Raw genomic sequence first — 23760 nt, forward strand, 5'->3', positions numbered from 1 at the left:
CTACCGATGTCTTCTTGTAACTTTATGCAATCTTCCACACTTTTCCCTTCCCTTGTAACTTGCACCATCTGCAAATGTATTCATGCACAGATCCATACCTTCTGGTAAGTTGTTTATATAAGTCAAAAAAGTAATTGTCCCAGAACAGAACCCTGCTGGTGAACTCAACACATTCTGAGAAGGAGTCTCTGATTGCATCCTTTGCCTCCTTCCACCAAGATAAAATATGCACTGAAGGACTCCCCTCCTTATTCCTGCCTAGTGATCCAGTTTCTTAACTAGCCTTATTTGTGGGACAGCGTCAGATGCTTCCTGGCATCCACCCAACCTTCTCTTTTGTCTTAAAAAGAGCTCACTCTCTTGTTGAAATCTAAGAGGTTTGTTATACATGACCTTATTTCCTATAGTTATCTTTCTCAATACTGCATGTCTAGATGAGCCATCAACTACTGTTTCCTGAAACTGGATGTTATCTCTTATTACGCAAGCCAATCCTCCTCCTCCTTTGTCTTCTAATGCCTTCCTCACTACCATATAACCCTCAGGACAGAAAAGGCAAAATCTTATCTTTATAGTAAGCTTTGTTTCCACAAATCTAACAATATTTACCATGTACTAGTATGTCACTAGTTTTGTATACAATATTTTCAGCCTCACATTACCATCACCAAATATTCCTGCCTGCAGGGGTGGTATGTCCTCTTGCCTCAATTGGCATCTCATTTTTTGCCTTCAGAAAGTATTCTTGTTTGCTGTTTCATGGTAATATTCTCCCATTTGGAGAAGGCTCCTCTGAACATTTGTCCCTTGTTCCCCTCCGCGAAGATAATCAATCCATCTGAGAAATTTCTTTCTTATTCCTGCCTTCTGTTCCATTCCTTAATCAGCCTCCCATGCAATACTGTCAATGGTTTTCTGACAATCAAGGTACAAACAATCTACCTCTTCTCAATCTCCTCTCCTACAGGTGGGTAAGACATTTGCCCTTTTCCACTCTCTTGGCACTCTGTCTATCTCTAGTGACATCTTGAGCAATATTTCAAGTGATCTGTCTACTGTATCTGCACACATCTTCAGCATATATGGTGAAATTTTATCAGGACCATGAGCTTTGTTTGGGTTAAGATCTTTCAGTATTCTGTTGCTGTCATATCTAGATATCTCATTCTTTTCTTAAAGCCCCCTCCCATTCCCATGTCACTAGTGATGAGGCTATAGTGTCTTCCACTCGGAAGACCTGAATCTATTCTTCAGTTCCTCACATATCCTGAAAACCAACTATTTTCCCCTCTGAATCCCTTAATCTGATTCACAGCCCTTTATTCAACAATCTACTACTGGCAAATTTATGGAAAAGTTTTGGATTCTCACTTATCCACAAAACTCTTTTCAAACTTTCTATGTTCCTTCTTTATCATTCTGCTCTACTCATCCCATGCTCTATTATACCTTGCTTAAGTTGGCTGATTGGGGTGTCATCTGTATCTCTGCCACTGTACATCTTGAAATTCCGAAGCTTTATGACATCTTTGATTAAACTATCATTCCCTCTATATTAGATGCAAGAGGTACATGTGTCTGCATTCTTTAATTATAAATTTCACAGAACCTTTCACTACAATACCCTGGTTTCTGTCTACTGAGCTTTATTACCCAATCTTTTATCATTTTTTTCATTATACTGAATCGCTGTTTCCTACATCGATAACTCTCATGATATTAAAATTGATTTTTGAATTTCATAATTTTCATGTTTCCTTGCCTTCACCACTGATCAGTTATTCTATCATTACTTCAACCAACAACCCCAAGCTTTACTTCTCTGGTGCTACATATCTTATTCCTTCCTCTTGCTTTTTTTGTGGATCTTGTCACAATTGCCTTGTCTTGATAATCTCCTCATCTAAAATTATTTCTAGATACTATGAAACTGAAAACAAGGGTAAAATGAACAGCTTTTGTGTGTAAAAAGGAGGCATAACATGACTGCCTAAGTTGCCTGCTATCTGGACTTGACCAATTACCCTACTTTCATTAATGTCCTCTTTTTGTCTTGGTTCAGGTGGTCTAAATTCTCAAAATGCTCCCTCATAACAGCAAGCATAATAGTATATAGTTATCACACAAATATATTCTATCCAGAAACATTCTTTGAATAAACCGATGTCAGTATAGCCATCAGGTTGTACACAGCTACTTGTTTACCAAATGGCGTCCTAGCTACGTCTCTCCGTAGTTTATCAACTGACTTGTATTTCTTTCTTGTATCTTCCCTGGTGTGATTATTGCACGAAAGTGCACATGGGAACTTATCGTGCTTCATTTCCCCGTGGACTAGCAGGAATCTACATGATCACGCGCAAAATTTAGATCCTTTCCAATATGTATATGTATACACCTCGCCTAATCCTATGAATGATTCCGGGTCAGCAGCCCTCGCAGCCAGAACGCTGAAGTTTGTCTGGTCATCATCAAGCGACGAGGAGAAAGGAGCTACCAGCATGTCCAGGGAAATATAACAGGAAGTTAATGGTCTACCCGAGTTTATCACCATCTGCCGAAGATTTTCATGCTCTCTAGCCACAATGGGAAAGCGAAAGGACTCGACAAAATGAGCAAATAGCTTCTATTATATGTCTGTACAAGACACAGAGGGCTGTAAGGGAAATATCGAGGCCTCTCGGTGCTAGCATCCGATCACTTCAGGTATGGACATTAAAACTTGGCAACACGGAGGTAAGGCAACACCAGCGTACAAGGGATGATCCGGGAAAGCTCGAAAGACTTCACCACGCACACTATCCATCCTGAAACGTCAGCTAGAAGCTAATACACGTTTGTCAGCACCAAAGACTTGGGAATTAAAAGAAAAAAAAAAGATGGTGTCAAAGTGAGGACCGTTCATCGACGCATCATCCACAACGACTTACACTTCAGCTACAATCGAGCCTGGAGGAGGCCCCTCCTCACCCGTATGCAAAGGCAGCCTAGGATCGCGTTTGCCAAGACATACCTTTGGTGGGATAATACCAAGTGGACGCACATCCTATGGAGCGATGAAGCCACGTTTTCTGTGGCGTGTTGATTGGCACGCCGGTTGTGACCCTCTCAATCCCCAGTACACACTGTCAGTAGTGCTAAATACCTTGATTCCCTCATGGTTTGGGTTTGTTTATGGAATTGACGATCTTGTTCTACCGCCCAGAGATCAAACAAATATCAGCGCAACTCCCTTGAGCTACTGATGGGCTAGTTACCAAGCTGTAATCAGGTGCCATCTGGGACGTTCATGCAAGATAGCGCCCCTTGCTATAAGGCAAAATCTGTGAAGCAGTAGCTTGGTGACTGTGGAATCGACTTCATCAATAACTGGCATAGAAACAATCCAGTTATTAATCTGTTAGAGAGCTTGTGGAGCATCATTATGCGCCGACTTTTAAGGAGGGATACAAGCAGCATCCCAAAGCTTGAGGTGGCCATTCGTGAAGAGTACCACAATTTGGACCTAGATCTTCTCTAGAACTTGGCACAAAACGGTGCCCTCATGCCTTCGAGAATGTATGAAGAGGAAAGGGAAGGCAATCACTGATGCATAATTTATCTTTATTTTCATCCATTGGCTCCCCGTGCACAATGCAATGTCGAGGTGTATGAGCGACACGCAATGAATACATGGGAAGTATTTTCTCCCTTATCCCCAGGGATATCCACCCCTGAAAAAAGGGGAGAAAGAATACTTCCCCTGTACTCCCTGCATGTCGCAAAAGGCGACTAAAAGGGGAGGGAGCGGGGGGTTGGAAATCCTCTCCTTCCATTTTTAATTTTCCAAAGAAGGAAGAGAAGGGGCCAAGTGAGGATATTCCCTCTAAGGCTCAGTCCTCTGTTCTTAGCACTACCTCGCCAGCGCGGGATACTGCGAATATGTATGAATTTTTTTTTTTTTTTGTGCTTTGTCGCTGTCTCCCGCGTTTGCGAGGTAGCGCAAGGAAACAGACGAAACAAATGGCCCAACCCACCCCCATACACATGTATATACATACACGTCCACACACACAAATATACGTACCTACACAGCTTTCCATGGTTTACCCCAGACGCTTCACATGCCCTGATTCAATCCACTGACAGCACGTCAACCCCGGTATACCACATCGATCCAATTCACTCTATTCCTTGCCCTCCTTTCACCCTCCTGCATGTTCAGGCCCCGATCACACAAAATCTTTTTCACTCCATCTTTCCACCTCCAATTTGGTCTCCCACTTCTCCTCGTTCCCTCCACCTCCGACACATATATCCTCTTGGTCAATCTTTCCTCACTCATTCTCTCCATGTGCCCAAACCATTTCAAAACACCCTCTTCTGCTCTCTCAACCACGCTCTTTTTATTTCCACACATCTCTCTTACCCTTACGTTACTTACTCGATCAAACCACCTCACACCACACATTGTCCTCAAACATCTCATTTCCAGCACATCCACCCTCCTGCGCACAACTCTATCCATAGCCCACGCCTCGCAACCATACAACATTGTTGGAACCACTATTCCTTCAAACATACCCATTTTTGCCTTCCGAGATAATGTTCTCAACTTCCACACATTCTTCAAGGCTCCCAGGATTTTCGCCCCCTCCCCCACCCTATGATCCACTTCCGCTTCCATGGTTCCATCCGCTGCCAGATCCACTCCCAGATACCTAAAACACTTTATGTCCTCCAGTTTTTCTCCATTCAAACTGGTGGCTGATTCATGTGAGAAACTGCAGAAGCTGGTGACTGCGTTTGGTAAAGTGTGTGAAAGAAGAAAGTTAAGAGTTAATGTGAATAAGAGCAAGGTTATTAGGTACAGTAGGGTTGAGGGTCAAGTCAATTGGGAGGTAAGTTTGAATGGAGAAAAACTGGAGGAAGTAAAGTGTTTTAGATATCTGGGAGTGGATCTGGCAGCGGATGGAACCATGGAAGCGGAAGTGAATCATAGGGTGGGGGAGGGGGCGAAAATCCTGGGAGCCTTGAAGAATGTGTGGAAGTCGAGAACATTATCTCGGAAAGCAAAAATGGGTATGTTTGAAGGAATAGTGGTTCCAACAATGTTGTATGGTTGCGAGGCGTGGGCTATGGATAGAGTTGTGCGCAGGAGGGTGGATGTGCTGGAAATGAGACGTTTGAGTACAATGTGTGGTGTGAGGTGGTTTGATCGAGTAAGTAACGTAAGGGTAAGAGAGATGTGTGGAAATAAAAAGAGCGTGGTTGAGAGAGCAGAAGAGGGTTTTTGAAATGGTTTGGGCACATGGAGAGAATGAGTGAGGAAAGATTGACCAAGAGGATATATGTGTCGGAGGTGGAGGGAACGAGGAGAAGTGGGAGACCAAATTGGAGGTGGAAAGATGGAGTGAAAAAGATTTTGTGTGATCGAGGCCTGAACATGCAGGAGGGTGAAAGGAGGGCAAGGAATAGAGTGAATTGGATCTATGTGGTGTACCGGGGTTGACGTGCTGTCAGTGGATTGAATCAGGGCATGTGAAGCGTCTGGGGTAAACCATGGAAAGCTGTGTAGGTATGTATATTTGCGTGTGTGGACGTGTTTGCATATACATGTGTATGGGGGTGGGTTGGGCCATTTCTTTTGTCTGTTTCCTTGCGCTACCTCGCAAACGCAGGAGACAGCAAAAAAAAATATATATATATATATATATATATATATATATATATATATATATATATATATATATATATATATATATATATATTATCCCTGGGGATAGGGGATTAAGAATACTTCCCACGTATTCCCTGCGTGTCGTAGAAGGCGACTAAAAGGGGGGGGAGCGGGTGACTGGAAATCCTCCCCTCTCATTTTTTTTTTTTTTAATTTTCCAAAAGGAGGAACAGAGAAGGGGGCCAGGTGAGGATATTCCCTCAAAGGCCCAGTCCTCTGTTCTTAACGCTACCTCGCTGATGCGGGAAATGGCGAATAGTATGAAAGAAAGAAAGAAAGATATATATATATATATATATATATATATATATATATATATATATATTGGGATATCTTTCTTCGTATGTTTCCTGGCGTTACCTCGCCAACGCGTGAAACGGCGATCAAGTATAATGAATATGTATATGCTGGTGAATTTGCAATATGTGTGTGTGTGATTACTAGTTTGTAATTACCGATTAGTACTTTACAGGGATGGAGTTTTACACTTGTAGGGCCCTATGTCTTGAACACTCAGCCTTTTAAATTCCATTTATACTGCCTGCATTAACGATGTCCTCAGTCAGTCTGTTCCATTCATCAACCACTCTTATACTGCAAAAGTAATTATTTACTTCCTTACTTAATTTCATGGTATGTCGTCTGGTTGTCCTATCCCTACATCTTTTAAAATTTTAAGCGATCATGTCACCCTTCAGATTTTCTCCTCTAAGACAGGTAAATCTGAAGCCTCCAGCCTTTCCTTGTAGCTTAGCTTTCTTAATTATGGTACCATCTTTTCTGACCTCCTCTTGATCTTCTCTATAAGCTCTTTGTGCTTCTTTAGGTTCAGTGACCAAACCTGAGAAGCATATTCAAGTTTTGGCCTTATGTATAATATGAATAGCTTCGTTAATATTTCCATGTCCATATTCTTGAAAGTTATTCTGAAATTTGCCAAATGCCAGTTTGTCTCCTCAACTATTCTAATATGGGACTGGCGACATGTTAGGGTCAATGTCGAATCCCAAGTAAATCCTTCTCACACACACAAATACTCAAAGCTTATTTCATGCATGGTAATAATCATGTAGAGGTTAACTAACACTTTTTTATCCATCCTCATTACTTTACGTATGCTTGGGATGAATATCATCAACCATGTTTCAGACTAACTTTGGAGTCTGTTTAGGTTCCCTTGTAACCAGGCCCTAAGCACTCTGCTGATCACCTCAACCCGTCTGGAAAAGGCTCCTTTGCTCCCTCCCACCAGGATAATCTATGCATTGTAGGAGTTTCCTCCTTATTCCTGCTTGGTGATCCAGCTTGTTAATTAGCATGTGTATGTGTGTGTGTGTGTGTGTGTGTGTGTGTGTGTGTGTGTGTGTGTGTGTGTGTGTGTAATTACCTATTTGCAATGGCCTATTCTACTGTCTGGGAAGGGAATTTTATGATCGTGAAGCCCCCCATTTCTTGAACACTTTACTCTCATACAACTTCTTAAATCTATAAATGCTGTCTGTATTGATCACATTCTAAGTCTTCTTATTCCATTCATCCACCACTCTTATACTATAAAAGTACTTCATTATACATTTACTAATTTTATTTTTCAATTTCATGTCGTGTCTTTTAGTTGCAGTATCCGTACATCTCTCAAAGCTGGAGGAATACTGACCTGTTTTGAATGATCAAAGGTTGTGATCAGGTCACCTTTCACTCTTCTCTTTTCCAAGGTGTGCAGATGCAAAGTATCTAGCCTTTCCCTATAACTCTGCTGTTTTATTTATGGTACCATCTTTGTTGTCTTCATGTGGCCCTATATTAGCTTTTTGTACTTCTCTAAGGTGGGGTGACTAAGCTTGAGAAGCATATTCTTGTTCTGGCCTTATGCATGATGTGAATAGCTTGCTAAATACATTCTTATCCTTGAGCATGAATGCCATTCTAATATTTGCTAACAGATATTTGGTCTTCTTAACTGCCCCCCTATGGTGGAACTCTGGTAACAAGTTAGGCACAAAATCGACTCCCAAGTCTTCATCATACTCAGATTTCTGCAGCTTGGCTCCTACTTGATGAACCAGGTTCTTAATCAGCCTCCAATACAGTAATGTTTATGTGTAAACAACATGGATTACTGGTGAAGGCAGAGAGTGTGAGGATTGTGAGAGGGAGGTAGCTGAGTGTGAAAGCAGGCTTGTGATTATTGGGAAAGAGGGTTGAATGTGATTCTAAAGCATATGAAGGTATGGGGAATGTGAGAAGCTTATGGATGAGGGTGAAAGAGGTCAAGTTTACCACTGAAAGATGTTAAGGTAAAGTGTATGTGATAAGGACTTTATGTGAGGTTTAAGGATGGGTGTGTGTTTGGATAAGTTTGAAGATAAAGGTGAAGGTTAGGAGTGCACAGTTCAGTGGAATGGCATGAGAAGTGAGAAGTTGAGGAGTTTGAGGGAGAGAAGTGAGAGGAAAAATGCAAGTTACAAACTGAAGTGAGTTCCACTATAGAAAAATAAGCCTACAGTAGGGCATTAGACCTAAGAAAACAAAAAACTGCTAGTCCCAAAGGACTGACCAGCTAGGACTCGGGTAAAAATGGATCAGAGCTCAGTGAGAGATCATGAGCAAGTTTCTACAATTGCCAACAGATGGCTCTTTAGTTACTATCAGTGGTGAGATCACGAGAGGAGTGCACAGAGAAATGCACAAGTAGTGTAGAAGAATGCAATGTGTATGAAAACAAATGAAAATACTAAAGAGTATACAATGCTGAAAATGGGGAAACTGGTATACGGAAGCAGAAAGGAGATAAAGCAGCTGCCTACTCGACCTAAATAAACCCTGTAAAAGGGGTCACAGTTACTTAGAGCACTCACTTTCCTCTCTCACAAGTAACTTAACTTTGCCATCCCACCACTCACTTTCCTTTCTTACACGATGATCTCAACCTTCCATACACCACACACTTACCTCACATATATCAGTACTGCTTCCTAAATAACTCCCATTCCTCACCCACTCCCTTAGCTTCATTTACCTCACTCTGAGCCAACTTACACTCATTATCTCCAGGTTTTCCAAGTTCAGTGACTTTCACCAAACTCCTCTCACCCACATAATTTCATCTTTTCTGAACGCCTCGGTAAATCTTCACCCTCTTCAAAACTGAGTGATATCAGATATTCCACAAGCTGCCCCTCTAGCCACATTCACGTCCAAGGGTCTCTTTTGCATGCCTATCTATTAATAAATAATCCAAAAATGCCTGCTTACTATTTACCTTACCTGCATAAAACTTATACAATTCCCTTTTCTTTGAAACATATTTTCCTGGTCACCAGAACTTTTTCAATGCACAACTCCACTAGCTGTTCACAATTTTCCCTAACATCACTGAATACCCCATGCTCCCTAATTATAACAATTACCGCCACACCCAATCTCACGTTCAGATCACCCATCACTAATACCTGACCTTGCTTCAAAATTGCTGACACACACACTCAGCTCCTCCCAATACACTCATTTCTCTTTCTCACTCCTCTTGTGTCGGTGCATAAGCTTAATTAATCACCCATGAGGCAAAGACAGGCTGAGAAGCATTCTCAAAACTGTCTGAGGTCACTAGCTGCATGTTGCATGGCTTGGTTTTGAAATAAATGTTCTTGATCTATATAAGAGACTTGACAGATGGACTACAATCTTATCTGAAAATGTTTATGGATGATGCTCAGGTCATAAGGGAAGTATGGAATGATGAGGATTGCATCAATATACAAGGGTACCTAAAAAAACTTCATAAGAAATTCAGTCCGAGTAAATACAAAATGATGAGATAAATGAAAGAAGGCCTTGGCACAATTATTATCATACAGGAAACAAACTGCAAGACTCTATGAGTGATGGTGATTCCGGTGTTAACATTGTACTCAGCCCAATATCAATTTTTTGCACCAGGAGAGTTGTTATGGAGAAACACTCTCTTTGGCAATGTTAGTATTGTATTTAGGAACATTTTTAAGACTGGTTCAATATGCTTCCAAAGTCTAGTCACTATGCTTAAAGAACCAAAAAGATTTAATTGAGAAGGTCCAATGGAAGGCAACAAAGATGGTGCCTGACTTAAGATTGTTAAAGTACAGTAAAAGACTAGTGGCCATATATTTGCCCACCATGGTAAACAATGACCTGGTTACAATCTACACATTTCTAAATAAGTTTAATGATGTTGATAATGAACAGTTCTCCCTGAGATGCAAAGGAAGAGCAAAAAAAAAAAGTCATAACAAAAGTAAGTGATGAGCTTGTTAAAAAAAAAAATATGTGAATTCTTCTTTAGTATCAAACTGGTGGATGGTCAGAATAAACTAAGCAATGAAATTGTAAATGCTGGCAGTACATTATGTTTACTGCATGCATTCACAAGTCATCACTTAGTCTATTCCACTTATGCAAAATTATCATACTGTAGAAGTAACTCTTTATGTCCTTTCGGACAGATTTCTTGCAAAGTCCTCTGGTTGCTTTTCCTCTGCACCTTCCAAACTGTCAATATTCTCAATCTAATATAGAAACTCAAACATTATATTTATGCCTTCCCTTAATCTTATCCCTCCCATTGTAGGCACACTTGTACTTTTTAACATCCATCTTTTGTATATTCAGAGAATACTTATGAACCAGCATTTGGAGTGTGAAGAACATTACTGCATGGGGAAGATGCTGCAAAAACTTATCTTTAAAAAATAAAGGAGAATGAAACAGCTCTACACACCTGACTTCCAGCTGTCGTGTGTTGTTATCTATCCTGACACAGTGCCACTCATCCGAGCCATCCTGGCACTGTCGTAGACCATCACACAGATTGAAGGTTGCCACACAGCCACCTATCGCACACGATGTCTCATCTAATCCTGAGCATTCTGTGAAGCATAAATGTCCCGCATTATTAGAACCCTGCTTACTTCTATCTTACCTTAAGTCTTGTAATAGTAGTAGCTTATTCATCAAAGCAAATTTCCTCTCATTATCATCATCATACATCAACATTTATCCTACAAGTCCAATCACTTCTGCTCTTACTCATGAATGCTTAAACTTGCAATAAAATGTTTTCATTACTTTCATCCTTTCTTATCTCAATTCACACACCTCTCTCAGCAATCCTTGTAAGTATCTTCCACTCACCACAGTTCTGTTCATCCTCTCCATTATGACAGTCGGGCTTGCCATCACAGGTCCTGGCCAAGGGGATGCACCAGCCCTCAGGACACCTAAAGGCATCACTAGGGCAAGAGTCACTGCAGTTTACCTCATCTGAATGGTCACTGCAGTCTGGCTGGCCATCACAAAGCATAGACAGAGGGATGCAGGGGGTTGAGGTTGCACCTCCACATTTGAATTCATCAGCTCGGCACTGCCAAGATTCTTTAGGAAGAGGAAAAAACACAAAGTATTTAGTTTAATGTATTACCATGGCTCCTGAGGAAGTAAGAGTAAAATAATATCTTTAAACTGATGTACAACTGCTTAGTGATACTAACTGAGAATATATTCAACATCTTTTATGAAACTACTAAAAGATATCATCAATAGGATACAATGCCGACCTTATCACCAGAATATTTTAGGAGTAGAATTGTGTTTGAAGCTACATTTAACTCAATGTCAGAATCACCTTTTAGGGCATGGAACAGAACCATAGTGAATGTTTTTTGTTTCTGTTCCTCTTTATAGCCTATAGTGTCAATAAACTTAAAAGGATGTTAAATTCACGGAAGCTTGTATTCACATGATGCTTCATTCACAAATACATTGTGTACATTTGATAACATCCTTGCCATGATGCTGGATGAAAATAAAGCTGTAAAAAGATTCCTGCCATAGAGCTGATTGACATATTTGTAAAACCATCCACAAAGAATCTCTATCAACTCTGACACATGCTTTCTCCAGATTCATAAATGCCACATACAAATTCTTTTGTATCACTAAGTATTTCCTACACACATTCTTCAAAGCAAACTCTGATCCACACATCCTCTACCACTTGAAGCCACAATGTTCCTCCCCAGTCTGATACTCTTTGTGCATCACAGCACCGTCTCTATCACCGCTCTCATAAACTTACCAGGGACTCTCAACAAACTTATATGTCTGTAACTCAAACATTCACTTGTGTCCTCTTTGTCTTAATACAAAGGCACTATATAAGCACTGTACCTTGAACCATGCTTACATCAAAAATTCTAACAAATTAATCAAAAACAGTAACCTCCCCTCTTGAGAGATTTAATTGTAAACTTATCCATTCTTGCCACTTTGCAAAACTTCCTCTTATGCAAGGCCTTCAGCACCCTTTCACTTTTCATCAAACAACTTGCTATGACTATGGGTGTAGAGAGCCAGCAAGGGTCCCAAGGAAAACAACTTCCCGCATTTTCTTCAGGGTCCTTTCTCTGTTTTATAACCTTTTTAAGTACTTACTAAATGAAAATCCCAACTTAGGACAGTAACAAACTTATAAACAAAGTGAACTGCATATAGCATTTATTCAATGACAACAATGATGAAGTGGGGACTAGGGTTTCCCTTTTACATCTAAAATAGGATGGAGTGGAACTGAGAAAAAAAAAGGAGCTTGGATCCCTCAACAGACCCTGGGCATAAGGTTAACAACCCCCTCTCCCCCCAACAATGGGCCTGGCCATGACTTTGCATACCTCTTTGACCCAAACATCCAACATCTGCCACCCTATCATGTAACACATTCAACAGTCCCTGAAAATACTCACTCCATCCCATCTTCACCTCTTCCTTGCCTGTTACTGCTTCCCTCCACCAATGCTATTGTTTTCCTCACACTGTTGAAATTTTTCCAAAATATTTTCTTATCCTGCCTGAAGTTCCCAATAGTCTCATACCCAACCTCTCATTTGCCCACTTTTTTAGCACCTTCCTATTGACTGCCTGCTTTTTCCTCTTGTGTATCTCCCAGTCATGCACTCCTTCTCTGCAGGTAATGCTAATACAACTCTCATTTTTGTTTTGCTAACACTCTTACATCCTTATCCCACCACTCACTGTCTTTTTTCATATGCACATCCCACCTGCTAAATGGCATATACTTCTCTCTTACTTGGAGGCAATGTTTCCCTAAATTCCTACCCTTCCTCACTCAGTTCCTAGGTTTTGTATACTGGCATCTTTCTTCACCTAGCCTCTCCAGGTATTTCCTAAAACAATCCTCTTTTCTAAGCACAGTAAATTTAACCACCCACATTACTTCCTCTTTTCCTCAAGCCTCTACAAACAATCAACCTCTCTTATACGAAGAAGTAATCGGACATCCCACTAACTGTCTCTCTCAAAAGATTCACATCCAAAAATCTTTCTTTATGATACCTATCAATGAGTATATAATCTAATAAAGCCAGCCCCTATTATCATTTCCACTCACCCAAGTATACTTACACAAGTTCCTCACTTTAAACCAGGTATTATAATTGCCAGTTCTTTTTCAGCATCCCAAACTCCACAAACCATTCACACTTTTCATTTGCATCACTTGTACTTCATAATCCCAAATTGTACTCTTAACTGCCACATCATCCACTCTTGCATTTAAATTAACCCATCACTAATACACAGTCCCTCACATCAAAATTTACCGATGTACTCACTCAACTCCTCTCAAAACACTCATCTCTTGTCCTCACTTCTCTCGATGCCAGGTGCATATGCACTAATCATCACCCACCTCTCTAATCCACTTTCAACTTACAAAAGTCTGAAGCTCACTTCCTCACATTCTTTCACATACTCCCTCAATCCCTCCTTTAACTGATGTACTACCTCCTTCACTTTCATCCAAATACAAACCCCACACTTTAGCTCTAGGATCTTCCCCTACCATTCTTCCCCCCTTCCCCTTTAGCTCAGTTTTACTCAGAGCTAACATATCCAGGTTTCTCTCCCTTAGCATACTGCAGTACTTAGTTCTCCCTTCTCTTCATCCTGGTTACATCCATATACATTCAGACATCTCAGCTTGAGTCTCTAAGGATGATAAGCCCTCCTCACCTCGTTTCTTCTCTCCAAAATTTCAGATATTAAAATACAAGGGGTGGAGGGTTTCTGGCTCTCAGCTCCAAGAAGGAAGACTTGGTATCATGAGTTTTTGTAAATTGGTTCCCAATCAAAGGTGGCATATATAGCAATGCAAATTACTGCAACATTAAAAACATGTTTGCATCATCATAATATGGAAATGAGATGAATCATGTTTCAAAGCACTTCATTTTCAACTAATTAATACATGCCACAAGTTATGGTTATGTACACTGTATATTTGTGGATAGATAAAGGCTATCTTGGATGGTGGTCAGGATCACTGGACACACTTTTGAAAAAGTCAACCCAACGGCTGTCCATGGCAAGTCCAGTTCAAAGTGATTCAACAGTTTCAGAGGAGATGAAAGAAATGCAAAAAGTAAAAGATGGACAATGATTATATTTAATAACAGTGGCCATCTTGGATATTGGTGGGGATTACCAAACATGCTTTTTAACAGGGACCACCCAAGGACCATTCCTGCTTTATTTGGTTCAAATTGGCCTCATGGTTTTAGAAGAAAAAAGAAATGGAAAAGTTGATGGATGTACGAAGACTAAGTTTGAATAGTGATCAGGGTTACCAGACACAATCTTGAAAAGTGATTAACCAAGATTCCTTTAAGCCAAGTTTGGTTTAAATGGCCCACTACTATAGTTTCAGAAAAGAAGACTGAGATGGGAAAGTTATGAAACAGAAAATAACTATTTTTAGTAACAGACCATTAAAAATTATGATGGAAAATAACTAATTTTAGTAATAGATCATCTTGGACAGTTGTAAGGATAACTAAAAACAACTGAAAGAGAACACCAAATGGCCTTCCCTACCACATCTGGCTCAAATCAGTACTGTTGTTTCAAGAAAGAATGAAATGTGAAAATTATTGGGGATAACATAGATAGATGATGAATGCCAAGTGATATCAAAATCTCAAATGGACTTTGGCTAGGTCAGCTAACTATAGGCTCAAATGAGCTTGTATCACTCATCTGGCTTTAAATGTGCTAAATCATTAGCAACGGCAGCTATCTTGGCCTGTGGTTGGGAGTTACTGGCCACAATTATGAAAAGAGACTATCCATGGATTATCCCTGCCAAGTTAGGTTTAAACTGGCTCAATAATTTAACAGAAGATTAAAACATGGAAAGCTCAAGGATGGATAAAGATAATTTTCAGTAACAGCTGCCATCTTGGATAGTGGTCAGGATCAATAGACAGTTCTGAAAAGTGACCACCGAACAACCAACCGTCCAAATTTGGTTAAAACTGGACTTGTAATTTCAAAGAAGAATACTGAAATGTGAAAAGTAAATGGATGGGGGATGATAATGAATGACAGATAATGAACACTGAGTGATGGCAAGAGGTACTATAGTCTTTTGTCAAGTAAGATGAAAAAACTGGAGCAGATTGATTAACAACATGCATACCTTCACACCCTGTAAATTTCACCGAAAAACCCAGGATGGTTTGGGTGCTAGGGTATATGGTAGCATTAAGTAATAAATGAGATACTATTCTACAAATTCATTTAAAAAACTGTAGCAATAAGTAATAAATGAGTTACCATTCCATACATTCATTTCTAAAACTATGTTCTTATTTCACTACAGATGATCTACAATTCTCTGATTACTTTAATACAACTGGAGGAGTAAAAGGAAAAGTAGGGTATAAATATTCCCACTGAATCATGGGTACACTTTCATCATATTTCAACTTAGTAACAGAAAGGACAACCCTAAGTCAATGGCACCATCCTTACCAAATATGTATAAGGTTAGTAGCACCTCAAGAAAATCTGAGCTTTGTGTTTTTATTAACTGCTTAATTATAATGCATCTATATCTAGTGATTCCATTTCAATGCTTCATTTCTGGCATGAGATGGTATATGTAAAAGAATGGATGAGCAGTTATATACTGTTTGACGAATCTTTTGAAATTCAGAGGTAAGAGACAAAACTAACACAACTTGATATGCTTCAGAGTAATCCACTTCATAGTTACCATTAAGTTGTGGAAACCATCCTCCAAATATAGTAAAACGAGGAGAAGTAAAAGTAATACTAAATGTCCCAGTCACACTGGAAAGGACATAAAATAGCAACTGAGAAATTTTGTCTGGGTATGTAGCTTTTCAGAATTCAATGACACATCGTCAAGAAAGAAATAGAGTACCCACTTACCACAGTTCAGCTCATCGTCGCCATCACGGCAGTTTGTGACACCATCACACACATACAGCCGTTCAATACACTCGCTGTCCTGACACTGTAAACATTACATCAAAGATTAGAACCCACTCCTTTGTCTTCTCTTTCGATTATGAGACATTCCCTAAATACTGCCACTACTCAAACCTTCCATTAACTAAATTCAATGTGGTTTAAAATATAACTAAATATAAGTTGGAAGTTTTGGAAAGAGGGGCAAGTATGAAGTCTGTTGGGGATGAGAGAGCTTGGGAAGTGTCAGTTGTTGTTCGCTGATGATACAGCGTTGGTGGCTGATTCATGTGAGAAACTGCAGAAGCTGGTGACTGAGTTTGGTAAAGTGTGTGAAAGAAGAAAGTTAAGACTAAATGTGAATAAGAGCAAGGTTATTAGGTACAGTAGGGTTGAGGGTCAAGTCAATTGGAAGGTAAGTTTGAATGGAGAAAAACTGGAGGAAGTAAAGTGTTTTAGATATCTGGGAGTGGATTTGGCAGCGGATGGAACCATGAAAGCGGAAGTGGATCATAGGGTGGGGGAGGGGGCGAAAATTCTGGGAGCCTTGAAGAATGTGTGGAAGTCAAGAACATTATCTCGGAAAGCAAAAATGGGTATGTTTGAAGGAATAGTGGTTCCAACAATGTTGTATGGTTGCGAGGCGTGGGCTATGGATAGAGTTGTGCACAGGAGGATGGATGTGCTGGAAATGAGATGTTTGAGGACAATGTGTGGTGTGAGGTGGTTTGATCGAGTAAGTAACGTAAGGGTAAGAGAGATGTGTGGAAATAAAAAGAGCGTGGTTGAGAGAGCAGAAGAGGGTGTTTTGAAATGGTTTGGGCTCTTGGAGAGAATGAGTGAGGAAAGATTGACCAAGAGGATATATGTGTCGGAGGTGGAGGGAACGAGGAGAAGTGGGAGACCAAATTGGAGGTGGAAAGATGGAGTGAAAAAGATTTTGTGTGATCGGGGCCTGAACATGCAGGAGGGTGAAAGGAGGGCAAGGAATAGAGTGAATTGGATCGATGTGGTATACCGGGGTTGACGTGCTGTCAGTGGATTGAATCAGGGCATGTGAAGTGTCTGGGGTAAACCATGGAAAGCTGTGTAGGTATGTATATTTGCGTGTGTGGACGTATGTATATACATGTGTATGGGGGTGGGTTGGGCCATTTCTTTCGTCTGTTTCCTTGCGCTACCTCGCAAACACAGGAGACAGCGACAAAGCAAAAAAAAAAAAAAAAAAAAATAAGTTGGAACCATCATGGATAAACCAGAAATATAACAATATATTCTGAACATCTAAACTCTAAATTTTGAACAAGGAATACAAAAAGTCTTTATCAGGAAACTACTTCATGATATCTATCAATACTTTTCAAGCTACAGTAAACTGTGATGCGCAAAGATAAAGGCAAACCTTAAGGTTATATTCCCAGAAAACAAATGAAAGCTGTCAATAAAGAAAGCTAGCACTCTTTATCCGGCAGATTTTTCAAGATATATTTTTACACTACTTTTAATACTGTACTACTGCCTAAGGGGAAAAATACCCATTTCCTCTCAGGTTCATGTGAGCTTTGAGTGAATCTCTAAGATCCCTGAGGATTAGGAACTGAAAACCTCTTGCCCTCTAGTGAGGTAAAGGCCTTTCAACCCTTACTAACAATCTATTCAGTGCTAGTGGGCCACTGGCTTAGCCTGGGTCTACCCACTGACCAATCAGTGACTTCCACTCAGTTATGATGTCATTATCCCACCAGCCATTGTATTGGAAGCAACCTGCCTCATATTCCTCATAATCCCAGCCTTCTTTTTTATTCTGGCTTCTTTGGATGTTTCCTTTTCTGCTTTCAATAACATGAGGTGAATTTACATAATGTTGAATTATTTCATATCATTTTTACAAACAGATGTTAGTACATATTTTGGCTGTTAACTTTTTTCTTTTCCAACCTCCCCTTTCCCCATGGAATTTTTTTTTCCCTGTTTCTGGATCGTTTTTACATTAATTAAAAGGCTTTCATTGTATAGGCCCCTTACAAGGGAAGTTCAAAGAGGTAAGACTAGAATGGTTTAGCCTCATGGTGATAACACTGATTTAAACTCAGAAGCTGTGACACCCAGGGTCGGATATCAGTCAGACAAATCGTCGCTTTGCTAATTCTGTCCAACTAAACTTAAATGATGTTATGGTACTCAATTTTTTTTTTTCAGATTTGGTGTTTTTCACAGGGTTAGTAGTGTTGGGAGCAACATGTGAACTATCACCCCATGTCATCATAGTGGGTAGGTGTAAATAATTTGGCCTATGTAGTCTGGCAGTCCTTACCTTAACCACTGCTATGTTATAAAGGAATGGGGAATCAGGACCACTTTTATAGCTGGGCTAAAGCGTTCCATATGTCAATAAGTATGTATAAAAAGACCTTTACTAATCCAGGCCACCTTTGGTGTGGTTTATGTGCCTTTCTAGGTTGTTCTTGTGTTAGTCAAGATTTTTAAAATTTCCTCAGCATATTGACTGTAGGGGTTCCTTTTTCATAAAAGGAAAAAACTTTCTCAATGGTGACTACCACTGGGCTGCTACTACTGTTCTGAGAATTATGAGGTACCAATCTGTAGGCCAGTGGAACAATGATGTCATCACTTTAAAGATGATGCTGATTAGGGTGGGTAAAGTTAGGCTAAGCCTGCAGGTTGCTACCACTAAAGAAGTGGTTAGTGATGTGTAATTCATCAGAAGGCAAGGGGGGGTTAAAAGTCTCCAAACCCAGGGATCCTAAAGATTCTCTTGGGGCTCATGGACACTGACTTGAAGCAAAACAGTTCTTCATTCTTTAAAACTCACACCTGGCAAATGAGTTGTTTGTCAATACAGCACAGTTCACTGTATCTGCAAAACAATGCAACATACATCTCTTAGGTGCAAAATCAATGTATTCCTATAACTGAACTCGCCTAAGAAGTACAGCATATACTAAATACATCAGAGTCTTTTACTACGATAAAATCAAAATCAAACTGTTGGATGTATAAGGAAAATTCCCCTCCTTAACTCCCCTCCCCCAGTCAATTCTCTTTATCATATATATGACTATGATAAGGTACTAATGACTGTACTAATACAAATGATTATCTACAAACTGATGGGCACAGAGATGTTCTTGGACATAAATGTGCCAAGAAGGATAGCAGGAGGGATGTTTGATCATTTCTTGGTGAAAATGTGTGTGAAAGTTTTTAGTGGCTTTAGGAAAAAAGAAAATTAAATGGGAGGGTAGATGATGATGAAAGTGAACAAGCATGGAAAAGAGGCATGTGTATATAAGGGAAAGGGTAGAGATTGGTGGGATGAGGAGACATAGATGGTAATAGGTGGGAAATAATGAGTGACTGGGAGATATATAAGAAAAAGTGGCAGGAGGCTAATAGGAAGATACAAGATCTGAAAAGGGGTGCAAATAAAACGTAGGGTGAGAAAGTATTAGTGAACTTCAGAAAGACTAAGAAAATGCTTTGGAAAGCGTGAGGAGAACAAGAAAACAAACAGGAGTACCAGTGCAAGAGTAGATGGAGGAGACGATACAGTGAAAATTTTGGAAGACTGCTAAATGAGTTAGACGATATAATGGCAGATGGGTGTTTGTGATAAAGGGCTATGCATAGCAACAGTCATGGAGAATTGTCTAGTGAACAGAAAGTTGGTGAAAGCTTTGCTCAAGATCAAATCTGACAAAGGGGCAGGTGAGGATGAAAAGTGGTTAACAATGTTGTTGATTGGTTAATATAGCCCAAGATGAGGGGCTTGAGATTTAGTGCAAGAAAAAGGTACAAAAGTAAAGGCTTGAATTACAAGGGTGTAAGCCTACTGAGTATGGGAGAATGGTGACAGAGAGGGTTATAGCATGCACAGAACATCAGATTTGGAGATGGGTTGACCAGGTGTTTGTTTCAAAAATGAGAGAAATACTTTGAGGAAGAGATGGATTTACATGTGACATTTATGAATCTGGTAAAAGTGCTATATTTTTGGGGGAAACTTCTAGATACAGTAGGAAGTTTCTATCAAAAGAGCAAGAGATAAGTAAGTGTAGTAAGGAAAGAGGGTGAGTGGTAATGTCAACATGGTTCTTTAATCTATTCATGGATGGGGCGGTGAGGGAGGTAAATTCAAGGATCTTGGGGTCAATCTACAGTATGCTGGGGGTAAGGGGATCCTGGAAGGCGAGTGAATTGCTGTTTGAAGAAAAAACATCCCTAGTGAGAGACTCGAGAGGGAAATCTCAGGAGATTATGTTTGCATTTGAAATAGTGTCTGCAAGGAGGAAGTTGAGTTAATGCAAGGGAAAAATAAAGTAATGAGGTGTATCAGGTATATTACGGGGGGGAAGACAAGATGGTTTAATGCGAGATTATATGGGTACTTTAGGTACCTGGGAGTGGTCACTGCAGTGGATGGAAACATGAGAGTTCAAGTGAGTCATAAAGTGGTAAAGGGAGCATAGGTACTGAGTGCACTGTGGATGTGTGGAAGGAGAGGTCATTGTCTGTTTGGGCAAAGATGGGTATGTCTGAAATTAAAGTTTCCCTGATGGTGTTGTATAGATGCAAGTCTTGGGCCCTGAATAAATTAAAAAAAAAAAAAAAGTGTGTGAATATGTGGATGAAATGCCTGAGAACAATACATAGTCTGAGGAGGGTTGGTCATGTATGGAATGACAGCATAAGAGTAATTGTGTGTGGTAAAAAGCCTCATCTGATTGAGAGAGCTGTGCTGAATGGTTTGAACATCTGGCAAGGATGAACAAGGAAAATCTAAGAAGCAGTCAAAAGAAACCCTAAAATGGTGTGTGGGGCTTGACTGTGGATGGTGGGCTTTGGTTTTACAACACTATACATGACAGCTTAAGAGTGGCTGTGATTTAAGTAAGGATGTTGTACTTCTGCTTCTTGTACTTCACAAAGGTAGGGTATGGCACAGAAATATGAAAAAATCTTATAAATGTGAGACTAATAGAGAACAATTTGCTTATGCCAGGCTTTGTTAGGTAAAGTTACACTGGTTGTTATATTAAATTAGACTGGATCTGGTTTGGCTGGGTTATGATTTGGTTAAGTTAGGGTTGCATACTATTATATACATATTCATGTACTACCGAAAATATTTTTGAGGAACTGACCATGAATTGGTTGAGTTGTAATTTGTCATGCACATATATACTGGACTAAGGAAATTTTTTTTTTTTGGCAAAAATGATAAGATGGAGGAATTGGTGAATGGGAGCTGACATGGCTAATGAATCTGCTAAAATCTCAAACTCATTTTGAAACTAGCTTGAAAATATTATTCTTTTTATTTTGCATTGAAAAGGTGCAGTGAGGAAAATATAATGAGACTTACAGAGCTTGATTTTCATACTGTATAACTTCCTGTTATTCTACCATTACAAAAGTCAATATTGGGTGAGGGCTGTGAAGAACATGGAAAATCTGGCATTAATTACTATAAAAGAAGTTGAAACAATTCTAGAAATCAATACAATCTATGAAAACCTGGAATTTGATATTTACCTTAATTTCTAAAGTTATGATTCAAAAATGACTACATAATCCATGTCTGCTGCATCATAATGCAATCACAGTGAAATCCATATGCACAAAAATATAAGGTGATCAGGGAAAACATGGGATTAATTATTTTTAAAGAAGGTAAAACACTTGTAAAAATCAATAAAACCTATGAAAACCTCATGTAACTTCACCTGTGGACCAAGATTTACCTTAATCTCATTTTTATATTGAAAAATCATCAACAGTATTCTTATATGATGTGCACTGACACAAGATCACATGTGTGCACTGCTAACACAGTCATGTGGTGGAATCGATCTGTGTCTACTATAATAAATAGCAAGTGCAGGCAAACATGAAACAATAACAATCACTTAAAGCTATATTTTTCAAATAACATTAAATATAAGGTAAATAATGGATACTCAGAGAAGTTAGGTGAGGACTTCGTATGTTCTGCTGATTCCTAGATTTATTTACTTACTTCAAACTAAATTACCCCATATTTTCCATGACCTTCATTGGCCTCCTATCAGAAGAAATAAAAAAATCCAATTCAGTCTTATTCAATTCTTAATACAGTACACTATCACTGCAAAAGAAAGAGAATAATATTATAAAGCCAGTTTTGATGTAATTCTGTACTACAATTTTACTGTGAATCCTACCAAACTTAATATTGTATCATATGTAAATTACACAAACATAATAAGTGGACAAGCAGGCTTAGGTAATCTTAATCAGAAACTTTTATAATCGCATCACTCTAGCTATATATCACAAACACAATTTTTCTGTTTTGTGGTAACTGTATGATCACTTACCAAACACACAATTATCATAGGTAGCTAAAATATGTAAAGAAGTCATTGCAAAGATACTGTACCTGGAAATTGCCAAAGCATTGGTTCTCCCTACACTCATGCTCATCAGATAGGTCTGAACAATCTGGTACAGAGTTGCACCGAGCACTACGAGGTATACAGCGTCCCAGTGGACTGGTACCGTTCACACATTCCATCTGGTCTGTAACACCACCATATATATAATTTAAAAGCAAAACAGCAAATAATTATCAGTAATGAACATGTAGGCAAACAGAATAGTCTCTCTACATTCTTAAGGTATGTTAAATGAAATATTTTTTAATATGCTGCACAACTTCATTTTGTAAGATTCATTGCTGACAAATAAATTAAGTGGCTATACTCATGGTTTATCTTATATTACATATATAAATACATAAGTGAGCTTGGAAAGGAGACTTGTGTGAGGAAGTACCAGGAGAGATTTTGTGCAGAATGGAAAAGGGTGAGAGCGAATGACGTAAGGGGAGTGAAAGAGGAATGGGATGTATTTAGGGAAGCAGTGATGCGCAAAAGATGCCTGTGGCATAAGAAAGGTGGGAGGTGGGCAGATTTGAAAGGGTAGTGAGTGGTGGGATGAAGAAGAAAGACTGTTAGTGAAAGAGAAGGGAGAGGCATTTGGACGATTTTTGCAGGGAAATAGTGCAAATGGCTGGGAGATGTATAAAAGAAAGAGGCAAGTGGTCAAAAGAAAGGTGCAAGAGGTGAAAAAGAAGGCAAACAAGAGTTGGGTTGAGAGAGTATCATTAAACTTTAGGGAGAAATAAAGATGTTTTGGAAGGAGGTAAATAAATTGCATAAGACAAGAGAACAAATGGGAACTGGTGAAGGGGGCAAATGGGGAGGTAATAACAAGTAGTGGTGAAGTGAGAGGGAGATGGAGTGAGTATATTGAAGGTTTGTTGAATGTGTTAGATGATAAGAGTGGCAGATATAGGGCTTTTTGGTTGAGGTGGTGTGCGAAGTGAGAGGGTTGGGGAGAATGATTGGATAGTGAAAGCTTTCCGGAAGATGAAAGCCAGCAAGGCGGGGAGTTTGGATGGCATTGTTGTGGAATTTATCAAAAAAGGGGGTGACTGTGTTGTTGACTGGTTGATGAGGATATTCAATGCATGTATGGTTCATGGTGAAGTGCCTGAGGATTGGGGGAATGCATGCATAGTGCCAGTGTGCAAAGGCAAAGGGGATAAAGGTGAGTGCTCAAATTACAGAGGTATAAGTTTGTTGAGCATTCCTGGGAAATTATATGGGAGGGTATTGATTGAGAGGGTCAAGGCATGTACAGGGCATCAG

At 39.6% G+C, this 23760-nt stretch overlaps 1 protein-coding gene across 4 annotated transcripts in view; it reads right to left on the reverse strand.

The window, feature by feature from the left end:
• LOC139749299 (uncharacterized) overlaps positions 1-23760 on the reverse strand; it is a 786860-nt gene that overhangs the window by 24627 nt on the left and 738473 nt on the right. For all 4 annotated transcript variants that reach the window (XM_071663045.1, XM_071663026.1, XM_071663039.1 and 1 more), the window contains 4 exons: positions 22488-22627; positions 16007-16091; positions 10889-11128; positions 10476-10623 (listed from right to left, as the gene is read on the reverse strand). In XM_071663045.1, the coding sequence (XP_071519146.1) occupies positions 10476-10623; positions 10889-11128; positions 16007-16091; positions 22488-22627 (613 nt within the window). The remainder of the gene's footprint in view (positions 1-10475; positions 10624-10888; positions 11129-16006; positions 16092-22487; positions 22628-23760) is intronic.

This window comes from Panulirus ornatus, chromosome 1, assembly GCF_036320965.1.
Source record: "Panulirus ornatus isolate Po-2019 chromosome 1, ASM3632096v1, whole genome shotgun sequence".
NCBI classification, from domain to species: Eukaryota; Metazoa; Arthropoda; class Malacostraca; order Decapoda; family Palinuridae; genus Panulirus; species Panulirus ornatus.